Source organism: Bactrocera neohumeralis, chromosome 4, assembly GCF_024586455.1.
Source record: "Bactrocera neohumeralis isolate Rockhampton chromosome 4, APGP_CSIRO_Bneo_wtdbg2-racon-allhic-juicebox.fasta_v2, whole genome shotgun sequence".
NCBI lineage: Eukaryota > Metazoa > Arthropoda > Insecta > Diptera > Tephritidae > Bactrocera > Bactrocera neohumeralis.
Window position 1 is genome coordinate 31,919,775 of NC_065921.1, and position 15,790 is coordinate 31,935,564.

The following is a 15,790-nucleotide window of genomic DNA, read 5'->3' on the forward strand; positions in this document are numbered from 1 at the left end:
TTTGGCTTTATACCGCATATATGTATGTATGTATCTATCGCTCAATATGTAAGATATTTTATCAAAATTAACTGAACGTATAGTATATGATATTTTTTTTTATAAACTTTACTATTATTTATTGAATCTACCCTACTTAAGAGCCTAACAATAAGTTTGCGAATCTTAAACTACTCACTTAATTTGCACCCTACATGGGTGACTATTATTATTATTATTATAATTTTTTTTTTAAAATATGCCTAAAATATAAAAATATACGAGTGCTGCTATATATGTATATGCTGGCCTAGGGCAACACTAAGTGTTGCCAGGTGCAATCTGACATTTCCATTGGAAAGTTTGACATTTTTTAGGATAACATCACTCAGAACGTTTTGTCATGTAATCGTGAATTGTTTTATTTACAGGGAATTAAAAAATTCATCTCGGCCAAAAAATGGAATTAACTCGTGAACATTTTCGTGCGATCATGAACTGATAATGCAAGACCGTCATGTAACATACCTTCAGATAGAGGCATGTCTATGCATTTTTCTTTGAATTGCCTCAACTTCCATATATCACATTTAATAATTTTCGTTATTTTAACAAATCTTATGTCGAATAAGTCAGTCAAAGTGAACTTTTTATTTATAAATTGCTTCAAAATATGTTTTCGAGTATACCTGAGAAATGCCAAATATTAATATCACAAGATATGACTTTTATCTGCCCCTAATCGGTATGTGGGGTATACATACCGATTTCTGACTATCCTACTTTAAACGATTTAGGCCGATCAAAAAGTGTGATATTTTAAAGGAATTAGTTTGCGTGACATGTAACCCGGAGACCATTCGATGAGTCCTTCGATGGGATGAGCAAAATAGTAGAATTGCACGAAAGAAGTCTTTGTTAGCAAAAAGAATAAAAACCTACGCTTGCGGTTTGACGACAATTAAATTGGGAACAGTTTCTTCATTCTGGAAGGAAGAGATATTGGCGGAAGAAAGCAAGTACAACATTTTCAGAGCAGACGGCAGAGTGAATTTGGGCAAAAAACCCCATTAAAAAATCCTAAATATTTGCGGCCGTAAGTTAAATACCGTGACGGTCACGTGCACTTTGTCGAAAGGATTATGAACACATATAAATATTGAAATATTTTGAAAAATAATTTTAAATAAAGAGCTGACAATTTGGTATAGAAGGCACATATAATTTCTATCAATACCATGATTCCTAACATAATACTAAAATCGTAAAAGAAGGGCTGCTATATCATTACCGTATGGTGATCAAAACGTTATGAACACAATTGAAAATGTCTAGCATAAAATGGAAACAGAGCAAACATGACTTGAAAAAGTCCTTCAGGAAGAATTGGAAAAAATAAGCTCGGAATATACCAAAAAAAGAGTGCAATCTACTTATTTCAAAATGTTTAAATTCACCAAAAAAGATGTTCAACAAAATATTACTACTGAATTGTATAGTACTTTATTTAAGAGTTCCTTTGATGAATTTTGCTCCAATTTTGTTAAAAGCGTATTTTATAAAAAAAAGTGAAAAAAGTTATTAAAAATAATGAAGTTAAAAATAATAAAGTTAACCTATCAAATTAACCAGAACGGATGCGAACGAACCATTGTTGTATTACACGAACTGATACAGCATCGTCTCCGTAAACTTCACAATTTTCATTAGTGGCTTGCGTGGAATTCTTCCCTTTTTTAATTTAATTTTTTTTTTGCTAAATGAAGCTTAATACCTCACTTTTCCAACACTATATGTGATTGGTAGCACTGGAGATATACGACTGCAACGACATCTATTGACAAATACGAAAATACTTTTTCGACTATCCAATATACATATGTAATATAAGTCTATAGTATATATTATAACTCTATGTCTATCTACATTGTAGATTCTACAACGAACGTTTTTTGATTTCGTATACTCGTATGTATTGTCCACCTGTAAACAAATATGTATATACATACATATATAAATGTTTATGATCAGGATAGCGAGGCGAATTGCATTCCGAGTGCTTGTGTGTCCGCTTGGTACGAGTAAAACTTAGTATACTACATGTTCTTTGGCAGCTTAAAGAAGTTGGTCTTGCAGATGGGCAGAATTTGACAATTGTCACCACCACAAAATTGTGTTAAGCGAAAAACCATAAATGCTACATAAAATAAACCACATATCTCACAGCCACTATGGGACTTCAGGGCTTGATAGGAATTGGTGTCAAAATTGGACAATTTTATCCAAATTTGATAGATAACTTTATTCTGATATTATAACTCCGTTCATTTCCCATATATCGAAGTTTTATAATCCATGTCTCACTTCCTTCTTCTTTACTGGCGTAGACACCGCTTACGCTTTTATAGACGAGTTAACAACAGCGCGAGGCTGTTTTTTACTTTTCATTGGGGGATTATTTCACTTTAGAGGGTATCAATCAAGTACCGATGATGTTATCGCAACAAAACTCTGCACAAATATGTACATAGTACCAGTGGATGGATTTTACTGTGGTAGTTTTGTCTATGTGTCATATACCTTTGTTTGTGCGAATATGTCCGAATTTTTGCCGTTTTTTTGCAAATCCGCTTCTGAAGCATATCAAGAACTCAAAAAACTTTACGGGGGCTGGTGAAACACAAGAAGAGCTTGATTCATCTTTAGGGAAACACTTAAATGGGAAGTCATACCTCATCCGCCACATTCCTTAGATATGTCATCTTCCGATTATTGTTCGTTCCGTTCGAACATCGACATCGAAAAATGGCTTGATTCTTAGATAGCATTTTACCGAAATGGTATTCGAACTTTCCCATAAAGATGGGAAAAAGTTGTGACTAGCGAGGGACAATACTTCGAATAATTCATTTTTAATCATTTCCTTTGCAGTTTCTTTAAAAAAAAAGCAGCGAAAACTTAGTTGCGCATCTAATATATTATCGAAATTCAAAGGCAAAATTTTGTCAACGATAAAGCATCTTTCGTAAAAAATAGGTAAAATCGGGTCAGTACTTTCCCTAGTCTTTATATACCCAAAATAAACATTTTCGAACCTCCTGTTGGCAATGCTAAGTATATACATATACTATACATATATATCGATCAATATGTAAGATATCTAAACAAAATTAAATATTTAAAATGTTCGGTTACGTCCGAAATTACCACTTCCTTACTAGTATTTATTTAATATTAGAAGTATAGTTTTGTTTTATAATTGTTTATATGACGAAACTCACCTGTAAATCTGGTGCCGTACCAGGTTGTGCTAGGTCACAGGCAGATATCCAGGGATTTAGTCGAGTCAGTGGAGACTCGCTTTCGAATATTGACCAATTGATATTTCGAGTATTGCTCTCATTATCCGTCGCAATGGTGTGACTCAAGCCATTTTCACTAAACGCGGCCGCAAACGAAGTATCGACAATCACCGGTAAATTATTTTGCTTGTTTTCTTTGTTTACCACGAAATTTTTTCCGCTTATATTAAGGATTGCATTTTCTTTTACATTAGTTTTTTCTTTTTCATTTCCATGTTCTTGTTCATTTTGAAAATTATAGTGATCTTCAGTACCGTTTTCACTGCCAGCACTATTCTCATTTTTAAAGTATTTGACGTCCCGCGGTTTTTGTAGTTTCTTTTCAGGAGCATTAGTTAAAAAGCCCTCACTCACACCACTAGTTGTGTCCTCATTTACGACATCATAATCATCAATAATGACATAACCAATTTTGTCATCTGTGAATTTCGTGAGTCGATCAAATGATTCTTCCGATAGAAGATCATCCTCGGCGACCAACGCTAAGATATCATCCTCGTCCAAAGATTGTGATGTATCCGCAGAATTTGTAGGATATCGTAGGGAAATTTTTTCAGTATTAATATTGACGGCGGTATCATCAATTAAAAGACTGGCGCTAGTTTTCGCTTCCACATTTGAGATGATGTCATCAACATCGTATAATCCACTACCGCTACCACTTTCAGAATCAATCACACTTTCCGAATTACCCACGCTGTCACTTTCCCGATCGCGCCCGCGTTTGACTTCGGTTTCGTGTCTGTTTTCGTTTAGTTTTCTTTTACCTATTTTTAAACTTCGTATTATTCTCGTTTGTCTAGTTGCACGGGAAGACGATTTTAAGCCAGATAGAGTTTCCAACCGAAGGTGCTGATCGCTTTGGATTGATCTATCACTTGCCGATGCAAGTGGGAGCAAGTTTAAGTGGCTATTGTATATGTAGTTATACTCCTCTTTGCGATTTTCACCTTCCGAATCTTGTAGAGGATGATTAGATAATGATGGTGAATTAGCTGATATTAGCACACCGCCTCCACCGAGGAAGGCTGGAAATAGCAGAGAAGGTGTCAGAGGTTCAAGATCATTATCGGATGCGGTAGAGGTGAAAAAAGCCGGTGGTGATGATGATGATGTGGCCGATGATGATGATTTGGAACTGGTGCTGGTGCTGCCACGCCGAGCCCCCGAAATAAACGCAAGCGCCATCACGACCAGCCCGGGTCCTGGCCGCATATTGACCTCGGGTTCGGCGGTGCTAGCATGGTGCAGGCCCGCTTGAGACGCGCTTGCGACTCGGATTTAATACAAATAATGACGGGCTCATGGCCCCATCATATTTTCTTAGTTTTATTGGTGATAGTACTCTGGAACAGATGGTTACAACTTCGCCTATTATACGAATATTTTACTCTGCTATATACGCGATATACATACAAACATAAGTATATATGTTAATTGAACTATTCATAAAATTAATAGTTATTAATAGCCGTAGTCCAATCGTGTGAGACCTGCAATAAAAAGTAGCTATAAATATAAAAACCATCTAGAAGCTTATTCTATAATAATACTACATTATAATAAAAACTATTAAACCAATTAAAATGCATCAAAACCATGAATGCAAGCAACCCAAATAACATTTTCATATTATACAAAAATGTTAATTTGCCATTTTAGCTCTTAAAAACAGCTTCCAATGCATGTACATGTTCTATTGTTAATTATACCGTTAAAGTTAGGTATTGTAACATAATTAATCAAAACCATCAGAACCAAGAAAGTAGTATGTCTGGGTGTAGTCGAGCAGTATGTACAAAGTCCCAACCTTATTGTTCTAAGAAATATTTTCAGTATTCACCAATTTCACATGAATTTACTGGTACTGGTTACACTATACTCATGAAACATAAACATAATGACCGATATACCGGGTACGAAGACAAAAGGAATGTTGGGTCAGCGGGAGCAATGAATAGTGGATACAGTCCACGCTCACAAATTAGAAATTCCAGCAATTAGAATCGAGTTTGCAATACATTAAACGTTCTCCACTAAGCACGTTAGTGATCTTCTGGCTTTCCGATATTGATTTTTCCGATTCAAAATAAACAAAAATGTAACAGATGTATGTATGTCAAGTAAAGAGTAGTGCTGATGATACGTCTATTTTATACTCGTAATTACTATCTTAACTTTGCAAATTATCGTAATTATCTTTATTTTTGCTGATATCGATTTTTATTTTTAAGTTAATTGGTGTACATTTCTATATTGTATTTTAGTACATCTATTTTTGATTTAATGCACTATGAGCAAAAAAGAGTAAAACATTGTTAATTTTTAAAATTCTGAATTTATTCTTTAAAATCTATGTCGTCCTCCTCAGGAGATTACCTCCATTGGCTCCAATACACTTGTGATATCGTTTTTCCAATCCTCGCAACAGTTGTTAAAGTCAATTTACGAAATAGCCTTCAATGCTTATAGCGATTGACGTTTAATGTGTTCAATTGACTCAAAACGATTTCCCCGCACCGGTCGTTGGAATTTGGTGAATAGCCAGAAGTCACACGGAGCTTTATCTAGCGAATACGGCGAATGCGACACAATATCGGTTGAAAATTTGCCGAAAAACTAACGAAGAATCAATGCAGTATGCGAGGCTGCATTATCTGAAAAACCAAGAGTTGGCGGCTCTTTTTACGAATAGCCTCGCGCAAACGTCGCCTAACACTCACATAGTATTCCTTGTTGGCAGTGTGGCCGGTCAGAAGGAATTTGGAGTGCAACACCTCGATAATTGAAGAAAACTGTCAGCATAACCTAGATTTTTTGATTTGCTTTGACGTGTTTTTCGTCTTAGGCTCACCTTAGCCACGATATTCGGCCGATTGATCGTCTGTTTAAGGGGCATAGATCCAAAAATATCGCCATTAATAACACGTTTCTTGTAGCCGGAAAGCATTGTTTCACAGGCGTTAACGCGTCTCTATTTCGAAAAAGTTGAGTGATTTTGGAACCAATCAAAATGGTTTTGACTGATCTTCCCGATCATCAATTAATATTGATGGCCATCCTGGACGTGGTTCGTGGTCAACGAGTTCTCGACTTCTGATAATTTGTACCAATCAAAAACACTTGCCCGCGACAAACAATTATCACCGAAGGTCTTTTCCAACATTCTTTACGTTTCGGCCGACAAAGTTTAATGGAACTTTTTTTTAAATAATTTTATTCGTCGTAAAAATCGCCGAATGCATTTTATGTACTTCAGAAAGACAAACTTATATGATTATTTTGATGTCATTGACGGTCTTAACAACTTAAAAAAAAATATTGGCTTTTTGCGGGAAATTTAAAATAAAAAGTCTTACCCTTTTTTGACCACAGGTTATACAAGCATACATATATTTTCGAATTTTGTTTTCTGATTTTTATTAATAGTGAACAAAAAAGCAAATTTAATAATTAAATAAAATGAAATTTAATTCATTCTAGTTTTTTCAGTAAATTTAGCCAATTTGTTTGAGACAAAAAGGACCCGGAATTCCCAGGGTAAATGACATTAAAAAAAAAAGTATTTTTCTAAGTTGGTAGGACTGACTTTAATTACTATGTCAAATATGACCGCGATCTGTCAACCAGTTTGTTTGCAGCAGGTGCTTAAGTCGGTACACTTCAGTAGTGCGTTGCGATTTTTACAATTGATAAAAATATGGAACAAAGGCCTTGTCTAAAATTTTGTAGTTCTAACCAAATTTCGTGTGGGGAATCGTTGCGAATGTTTGAAAAGACTTAAGGTGATTAAAATTTATTAAAAACACAAGCCTACGAATGGCACAAAGACGGTCGAGAGATCGTTGAGACATGCCTCGTACTGGACGACCTTCGACCTCTTCAACTGCTTGAAAATCGTCAGGCAAGTACTCGTATTAGAGAGATGGCAAGAGAGCTCGACATTTCTCGAGAGTCCGTTGGAATGATTTTGGTGGATATTTTGAGTATATCACGCGAACTTGCTAGACTCGTCCCGATAAAGCTTTTTCAAAAAGAGTACCATATAAAAGTCTCTTTGGACATGCTTGATCGTGCGAATTGCAATCCAGCATTATAACTGTCGATGAGGCATGGGTTTATGATCTTTACATGCAAACAAGTAAAAAATCATCGGAATGAAGAAAAAAAACGATCCGAAACCAATACACCCCGCCAAAGTCGCTAAAAATCGATGCTCATTGTTTTTTCGATATTCGTCGTTTGGTGCATCATGCATTTGTTCCGGAGGGACAGACGGTCAATAAGGAGTTCTCTTTGGCCCTTTTGAGGCGTTTACATTTGAACATCTGTCGAAAAGGCCGGTATTGTGGGAGAACAATTCATGGATTTTACACGATTATAATACACCATCTCATCGAGCAACGATTGTGACCGAATTTAAAGCCAAAAACGCAAGGAATACCATCGATCAAAACCGATTAGCTCACTGTGATTTTTTCTTGTTCCCCAAACTAAAATTGCCGCTCCGTGGAACCCATTTTCAGTCGATCGAAGAGATAAAACAAAATTCGCTGAAACAAAAAAGGAGCTGAAGGTCATCGCAAAAGGTGCCTATGGAAAGTGTTTCGAGGACTGGAAAAATCGTTGGTATTAGTGTATTACATTTGGTGGGGATTACTGTGAAGGCGACAAAGTAAACATTGACTAATAGTTAAATATTTTGCTTTCTATAATGTATACAAATAGATTTCCAGAATTAAAATTTTTCAGAAATTAGAATCACTGAAAGTATTAAAGCAGTGTGTGTTAGTTCGATAGAGCCTGGACGTACCGATCACTTGATTCATACCATATTTTGATAAGTTATTCTAATCACGATCATACTTGTAGACCCAAAAAATTAACGATTGCTGTAGAGAAAAGGTAACGTTTTAAACAACTTAGCCAAAAATTAAATTGCGACATTGGGGAGTTCTCTTAGCACGTAGCGTAACAAACGTAATTACATTTGAATGAAAAATAATATATCACCCCGGTTGTGAGGATTATGTGAACAAGACCTTCATAATGTCAACAGTATCAATAATTTCATATCCGTAAAGTCGATTTTGTTACTTCTTAAACATGATTCTATTATATAATATATCGATACCCCAAAAAAAACAACAATTTGGCAAAAATGTTTGAATCCAAAATGTCAAAATCAGCTGTTTTGCTTTGTTTTGCTTTTATAATTCAAGAATAAAATTTTCAAAGATTGCAACCAATGAAACTTAATTTTTATACCCTGAACAGGGTATATTAAGTTTGTCACGAAGTTTGTAACACCCAGAAGGAATCGTCGGAGACCCTATAAAGTATATATATAAATGATCAGTATGTCGAGCTGAGTCGATTTAGCCATGTCCGTCTGTCTGTCTGTCTGTCCGTCTGTCTGTATATATACGAACTAGTCTCTCAGTTTTTAAGATATCGTTCTGAAATTTTGCAAACGTCATTTTCTCCTCAAGAAGCAGCTCATTTGTCGGAACGGCCGATATCGGACCACTATAACATATAGCTGCCATACAAACTGAACGATCGGAATCAAATGCTTGTATGGAAAACTTTCACATTTGACAAGATATATTCACGAAATTTGGTATATGTTATTTTCTAAGGCAATAATGTAATTTCCGAAGAAATTGTTCAGATCGGTTAACTATAGCATATAGCTGCCATACAAACTGAACGATCGGAATCAAGTTCTTGTATGGACAGCTTTCACATTTGACAGGATATATTCACGAAATTTGATATATGTTATTTTCTAAGGTAACAATGTAATCTCCGAAGAAATTGTTCAGATCGGTTAACTATAGCATATAGCTGCCATACAAACTGAACGACCACTTTCACATTTGACAAAATATATTGACGAAATTTGATATATGTTATTTTTTAAGGCAACAATGTAATCTCTAAAAAACTTGTTTAGAACGGATTACTATAGCATATAGCTTCCATACAAACTGAACACATAGTTACTAACAGAAATGCACCTGTGAAGGGTATTTAGCTTCGGTGCAACCGAAGTTAACGTTTTTTCTTGTTTAAGTTATAACTGAATACGAATAGTTAGTAAGTTACACAGAATCTTCAAAATATAAACAAAAAGTTCATGAAAAAGAAAAACAGCTTATTTTGACATTATGGATACAAACATTTTTTCGCAAAAGCAAGCACGCTCCGTATCAGCACAACCTTATATAATTGAATCATGCTTAGATAAATGTGAAACGAAATGGAAAAGTAAAACCAAACAGCTAAAGGTCATTGAATGAAGGGAAAATTACGGTCGCCTCAAAAATGTACCTGTAATTTTATAAAATATTTGCGTGATCAGGCATCATCGAAGTCCTAACCTTATTGTTCTAAGATATATTTTGAGTACTCACCAATTTCACATGAATTTTCTGGTAATTTACACTATACTCATGAAACATATTGACCGATATACCGGGTACGAAGTCAAAAGGAATGTTGGGTCAGAGGGAGCAATGAATAGTGATACAGTCGACGCTCACAAATTAGAAATTCCAGAAATTAGAATCGAGTTTGCAATACATTAAACGTTCCCCACTAAGCACGTTAGTGATCTTCTGGCTTTCCTATATTGATTTTTCCGATTCAAAATAAACAAAAATGTTACAGATGTATGTCAAGTATAGAGTAGTGTTGAAATTGGTGATTGATACGTCTATTTTATGCTTGTAATTACTTAACTATGCAAATTATCGTAATTATCTTTATTTTTGCTGAGAACATATGAGCAATCATTACATTCTCTGTAATAATTGCAATAGAAGCAAATTATGCTATTACATCAGGAATAACATGTGAATTTACCCACATTGAGTGTGATAAACTTAAGCTTCTCAAAAATAACTATTTATTTTCGTTTTAGTTTTACTGTGTTATTATTTATTACCCCCAATCAAGATTTTTATGATTAGAGTATGTTGAACAGAGCATAATAGTTTTCGAATAAACATAAAAGTGGGTGTTGCTACGCTCTTTTAAATTCCTTATAATAGTTATCTTCGATTCGCAATTTCTCTACGCGCTTCTGCTCTCGTTTCATAAAAGGCAAATCAAAAGCAACAAACTTATCGAGTTAACTTCGTACAATAGAGTATGAGGATGCCTCATTAAATTGATCTTTCTTCAATGCTACCAAGTTCTGCTTGGATATTTTATATTAGTTTTACAACGGTGAATGGTTCAAGTAATAAAAGAAATTAAAAATTTATTTTCTTTTATTTTTAAAACATTAGTTATAGTAGTTTACAGAAAACCAAAAAAAGTGTGTACAGCAACGTTTTTTAACGCGAAAAAATTTGATTTTTGAGGTGAGTGAAACATATCTCAATTAGATTAAGCGAGAATTGTTCGGTTAGTACGAGTATTATGTGTTGAAAACTTGAGTAAAAATTGAAACATCGTAATAAAATTTAGCACCAAAGAGAGTTCGGTGCAGTTAGGCTGAAACGGAACTTTTGCCAATCCATTAAATGACGTTAATCGAAAACCTATAAACTACTATAATTAAGTACCAAGTGACAAAACTGTAGTATTGTAGTGAAAACAGGTACTTAGGAACATCCGTGAGCTGAAAATTTTTAAAATGTGGACCTACACTCATCGGTTATGATGAAAACTGCTAAAAATTGATAGCTCGATAAATATGGTAAGAATAGAATAATAGAATCGATAAGAATGGTAAGAAGCAGAAAATTTTACAGCTTAAGGTTTTCAAAGGAAACAGTGTGAAATGGAAAATGTGCCAGGCATCGCCTAACTTTAAGTGAGATACCATATCTCTAGAACTGTTCAACAAAAGTCAACGAAATTGAGTGGGTAACATTATATTTGTGTCCTTATTTTCTAGTGTGAAAATGAACTGAATTGGGTTATAACCACGCATACTTCCCACATAAGTATCCCAATTTTGATGAGGTGATGCAAAAAGGCTAATTTCCTTTTCTTACTTCTTCATTTATCTAATAGAAAGATTTTCGAGGAGATAAAATAAAAACACAATGCAACCTTAACTATGGCTGCACAGAAGCTAAACAGTATTAACGGATACATGGGCTATATCATAAAAGGGTATAACAAGTTCTTTATCTTGATTTTATCGGTCAGTTTGTATGGCAGCTACATACATACATACGTGTATGCTACAGTAGTCTGATATGAACAATTTTTTCAGTGATTGTACCGTTGGCCATGGCAAAATTCGTGAAGATATCTCGTCAAATAAAAAGGTTTTCAATGACACATATTTGATGGTAACGGGTACGATATTGGCGATTTCGACAAATGAGCAAATTCTTTGAGAGAAAAGGACGATTGAAAAGTTTCAAATGGATATCTAAAAAACTGATTTAGTGCATATACAGACGGTCACAAATTAAGTACCTTGAAACCTGAACAGGGTATAAAGAAGAATATTTTGAAAATAATTTCAGTTTCCTACATAAATGTGTATTGAAGAAACTCATTACACAGTACAACAGCTAATCTGGGGGGTGAGAAATTCCAAGTCTGGGTGATGGTACTTTGTCAGTTTAGTAAAACCCTCAAAGGGTTTGGCATTCATGGCGTTATCTTATCTCTTTTGCGGCTCCTTTATTTGCACATGCATAGCAATTGAATGGATTATGACCTTCGCCAGGATTAGTCCAAGTCATTGGGATACCGAATGACATACTTTCACGTCTTCTATTTTTCCAATCCATTAGACGGTTGTAGCAGCTTTTACCCACTATATTTGGTACCCAATTTTCGTTCACTATAACATTTTGGTTGAAGTACATCTCGTATGTTTGAACAAACATCACTCACAAAATCAGTACTGAAATTTCCCCTTTTTTTATGTGCTGAGACATATCGAGTTATGTTAAACTACGTTTTTGCCAAAATGTTACAATTAAGCGAAAAAACATCAAGATAAGGAAAAAATTTAAAAGGTCATAAAAAAAAATATACGAACGCCAAAAACTATAATTTCTAGTACCATCACTCTGACTTAATTTCTCACCCCCAGATAATCCCAAAAATGTTCCACATGTTATCTGATAACAAAAAATAAGTTATTCCTAATTTCGATATAAGTATGTTTGTAGAGGATCCGCCGTATGGTATTTTTAATTCTTACTGTGTTAAGTGATATAACAAGTCCTCGGTACTACCATTAATGAACAAAAAGCTGAGAGCCCTCCTTTGTTCCCCCTGTTTACCCATCCAGCCTACAATCCAGCGCATGTATGTAGGTACAGTTAGTTATTGGTTCATATTACTATTCCACTGTCGAATGCTTGTATTTCCTTATCTCTAAATGTACGAACATATGGACATATAGTTTCAGAAAAGATAAATATTCCATATATATGTACATATATATATATATATACATATATATATGGATGTAATCAAGTATAAATACGCTATATACATAAATAGTTCTTAATGACTGATTTGATAACTTGAAAGTACCTATAGTATGTAAAATAATTTGTTAATAAGGATGCACAAAGGCGCCCATTAGACCATACAAATTAATCTATAAGAAAATTGGTGGCATTGTGAAGGCTTTGGATATGGTTTTGACTCATTCATATACATATATCCCCTTTATAATTAGTAAAACTTACCAAATTTTAGATAATTGATACATCAAAATATACATACATACATATGTAAATATGCAAGTATGGTTATGTGAACATGTGCATAATGTTGCAAGCTTTTAAAAAAGGTCATACCTCTTTTAGGAGGATGGCTGTAACCAAAACTGTTATTTTCAACTCCCAGCATATACAGCATAAAATTTTATTTGCGGTTTCAGCAGCGCTCAGCATACCGTTAATCGGCACTTTTATGCAAATATGTAATTCGGTGTATATGTGTTAATTGTTGTCGTTACTCGAAATCCAAAATTGTAGGTGCGAAATTTTAAGTGTTGACGATGATATGTTGCATTAACATTGACACTAACAAAAACTGTTAAGAATATTCGATCGATAAGTACCCAAAATTAGAAACTGCAGGCAATTAAGAATGAGTTGTGCTAAACGAGAGACGGAATTGTGTCGGCATATTCCCACAAGCAGTTCGAGCAGTCGTAGTGTGCTCATACTTATGTGTAGTTCTCTTGTAAACGCGATTAACCTTGAAACTACATATTATATTCAATACTGACAAACTTCATTTTCGTTTGAATTTTGTGGAAACTCATTATTTTATTATACTTTGATCACTCGAAATGCCTAAATCGCACGAAAATGTTAGATGTTCTTTTTCAATTGAAATTTACACATTGATGGGGACAAATGAAACGCTAAATGTCTTCTTTAGACTTTTATTTAAAACATTTATAGTTAGTATAGACGAGTGTGGTAGTAACGTTTTCTCTTTGGCACGCGCATTTATCCATTTTTATTTCCAATTGGTTTTAACTATACTTTTGTAAGGGTCGGGAGAGCGTTTTTTTTTCTCTTCAATTATTGTAGCAAAAACCCGAGAAACTTGGCATAAATTTAACTCACTGAGACTCGATGCACAAGGAAACACAATTATTTTTCTCATCGATACCCGAGTTTTGCCCACATTGCTTTTTCATTTTCGTTACTCAACTCGATTCATCTCAGTTTATTCCAATGCACTTTCCCGCACCACAACTTACCAAATGAAATTTTTGTGATCCAATACCGAAGTGTTCAGCTCATTTTGAAAGGAACTCAATAAAAATGGAGATATGCTCACTTTAAGAACAAGATGTGTAAATCACCAAAGTACTGATGAACCTAACAAAGGCAACTACAACCGACAGATGAAAACGAAAGGTAACTGCGAAACTCTGGGTTACACGTATAGCCGAAAGAAGAATACGAAGCGTTTTAGAAGCGAAACGAACTGCGAACTGCGAACGAACTTATACGAACAGCGCCTAAATATGAAAATCCGTATATCCACAAAATTTTTATATAATTCAACTCAACTGTCGTTGTAGATATTTTATAGTACGGGGCCAAATCAGAAAGGATATTGGGGGTAGAAATTAGTTATTCTTTTTTTTTAATTTTTTATGTGTAGTAGTTTATTATAATAGAATGAATAATTGTAAACTATTTCACATTCAAAGTTCCATGTTTTTTTTATTGAGTTTTAAACCTTTTATCTTGAACTCGCATTTTGTTAGGCACTCGTAATTTTTTTAAATAATATGCATCTGCACATACTACGTTATGCGGGTGAAATTAAATTTTTAGTTTATATCAATATAATTTTTCCTTTCTCAAAACTCAGACTGCCTCCGAACGTTTTACGTAAGTCCAGGACGGAAATATGACTGCAATACAACTCAAAAAGCGAATAGGAAGTATGAGAGCATCTATGCTTTTACTTGCTATAAATTATATAATGTTTTTTACGTAAATTATTTACACTTTGCCTATGAGAAAGTCGTTCATAGCCTCAACATTAGAGATTTAATATAAAAAATATACCACATTAAATTCTTTAACTATTGTTGTGCCGATTTTCAATTGTACTAAATTCAAATTTGTAGATAGAACATACACGATTATTTAGCGATTGAAAAAATTCCATTTTCAATATGCAATATCTATACGCAATGCGATGCTTTTGGTCCACTTAACTTTTGCATGCATAGACATTTTTCACACTTGAATTTTCTTTCAATTGTCGTCGTATAAGTCGGTTCTTGTGCAAGAATCAATCGCTTCGTTTCGATTTTTTTGTGCGACTGACTGTGCATGTGAATTTTTCGCAGTAAGGCATGGAAAACGGAGAATTATGTAGATCACGGATTAAATAGTTTTTGACCATTTATTGTTTTCTGGAGCATTTTTTTAATTACAATTATTTTATTTGATTTGTTTAACGAATGCGCGTTGCAGGATACACCGTACTACCCTGCTTCTTAGCTGATGGCCCCAAATGGCACTGACTGCGCTACAATTGCAGATGGCGCAAAATTGGAAAGGCAAGCACGGATATCAATGGGAAACGAAAGCAGCGATGTATACAAAACTGTGTTTGTGTGTAGCCCTGCTCTCATTTGCTGACACAGGAGTTGCCAATTTTAACATAAATCAAAGAGAATAAGAGTGCAGCAAATATAGTGAGAGCAGCAAAGATGAGCTATGTGCGAGAATACCTGGCCGCCCTTTCTTGCTTTAAACATAGCCCACTTTTTGGCTAAGTTGCGCATAAAAGCTTATCTTCTGCGTACGTTCCACAAAAGCTTTCCACCTTACAAATAATCGGAAGCGTTGGAAAAGGGATGTTAATATGAGCAGTGTTGCCATTAGCTGTAATTTAAAAGAACATTAAATGTAGTGAAAAATGAAGTGTTATAAAATCAGAGAATGTTTATAAATAGGCACGGCTGTTACATG

The 15,790-nt window shown here is 34.5% G+C and overlaps 1 protein-coding gene across 1 annotated transcript in view; it reads right to left on the reverse strand.

Annotated features, from left to right (window-relative positions):
• Nucleotides 1-15,321, reverse strand: part of LOC126756543 (uncharacterized) — a 51,955-nt gene extending 36,634 nt beyond the window's left edge. Inside the window, exons 1-2 of the mRNA XM_050469681.1 lie at nt 13,133-15,321; nt 3,261-4,834 (exon numbers count right to left, since the gene is read on the reverse strand). Coding sequence (XP_050325638.1) covers nt 3,261-4,556 — 1,296 coding nt within the window. The 5' untranslated portion in view covers nt 4,557-4,834; nt 13,133-15,321. The remainder of the gene's footprint in view (nt 1-3,260; nt 4,835-13,132) is intronic.
• Nucleotides 15,322-15,790: the final 469 nt, after the last annotated feature.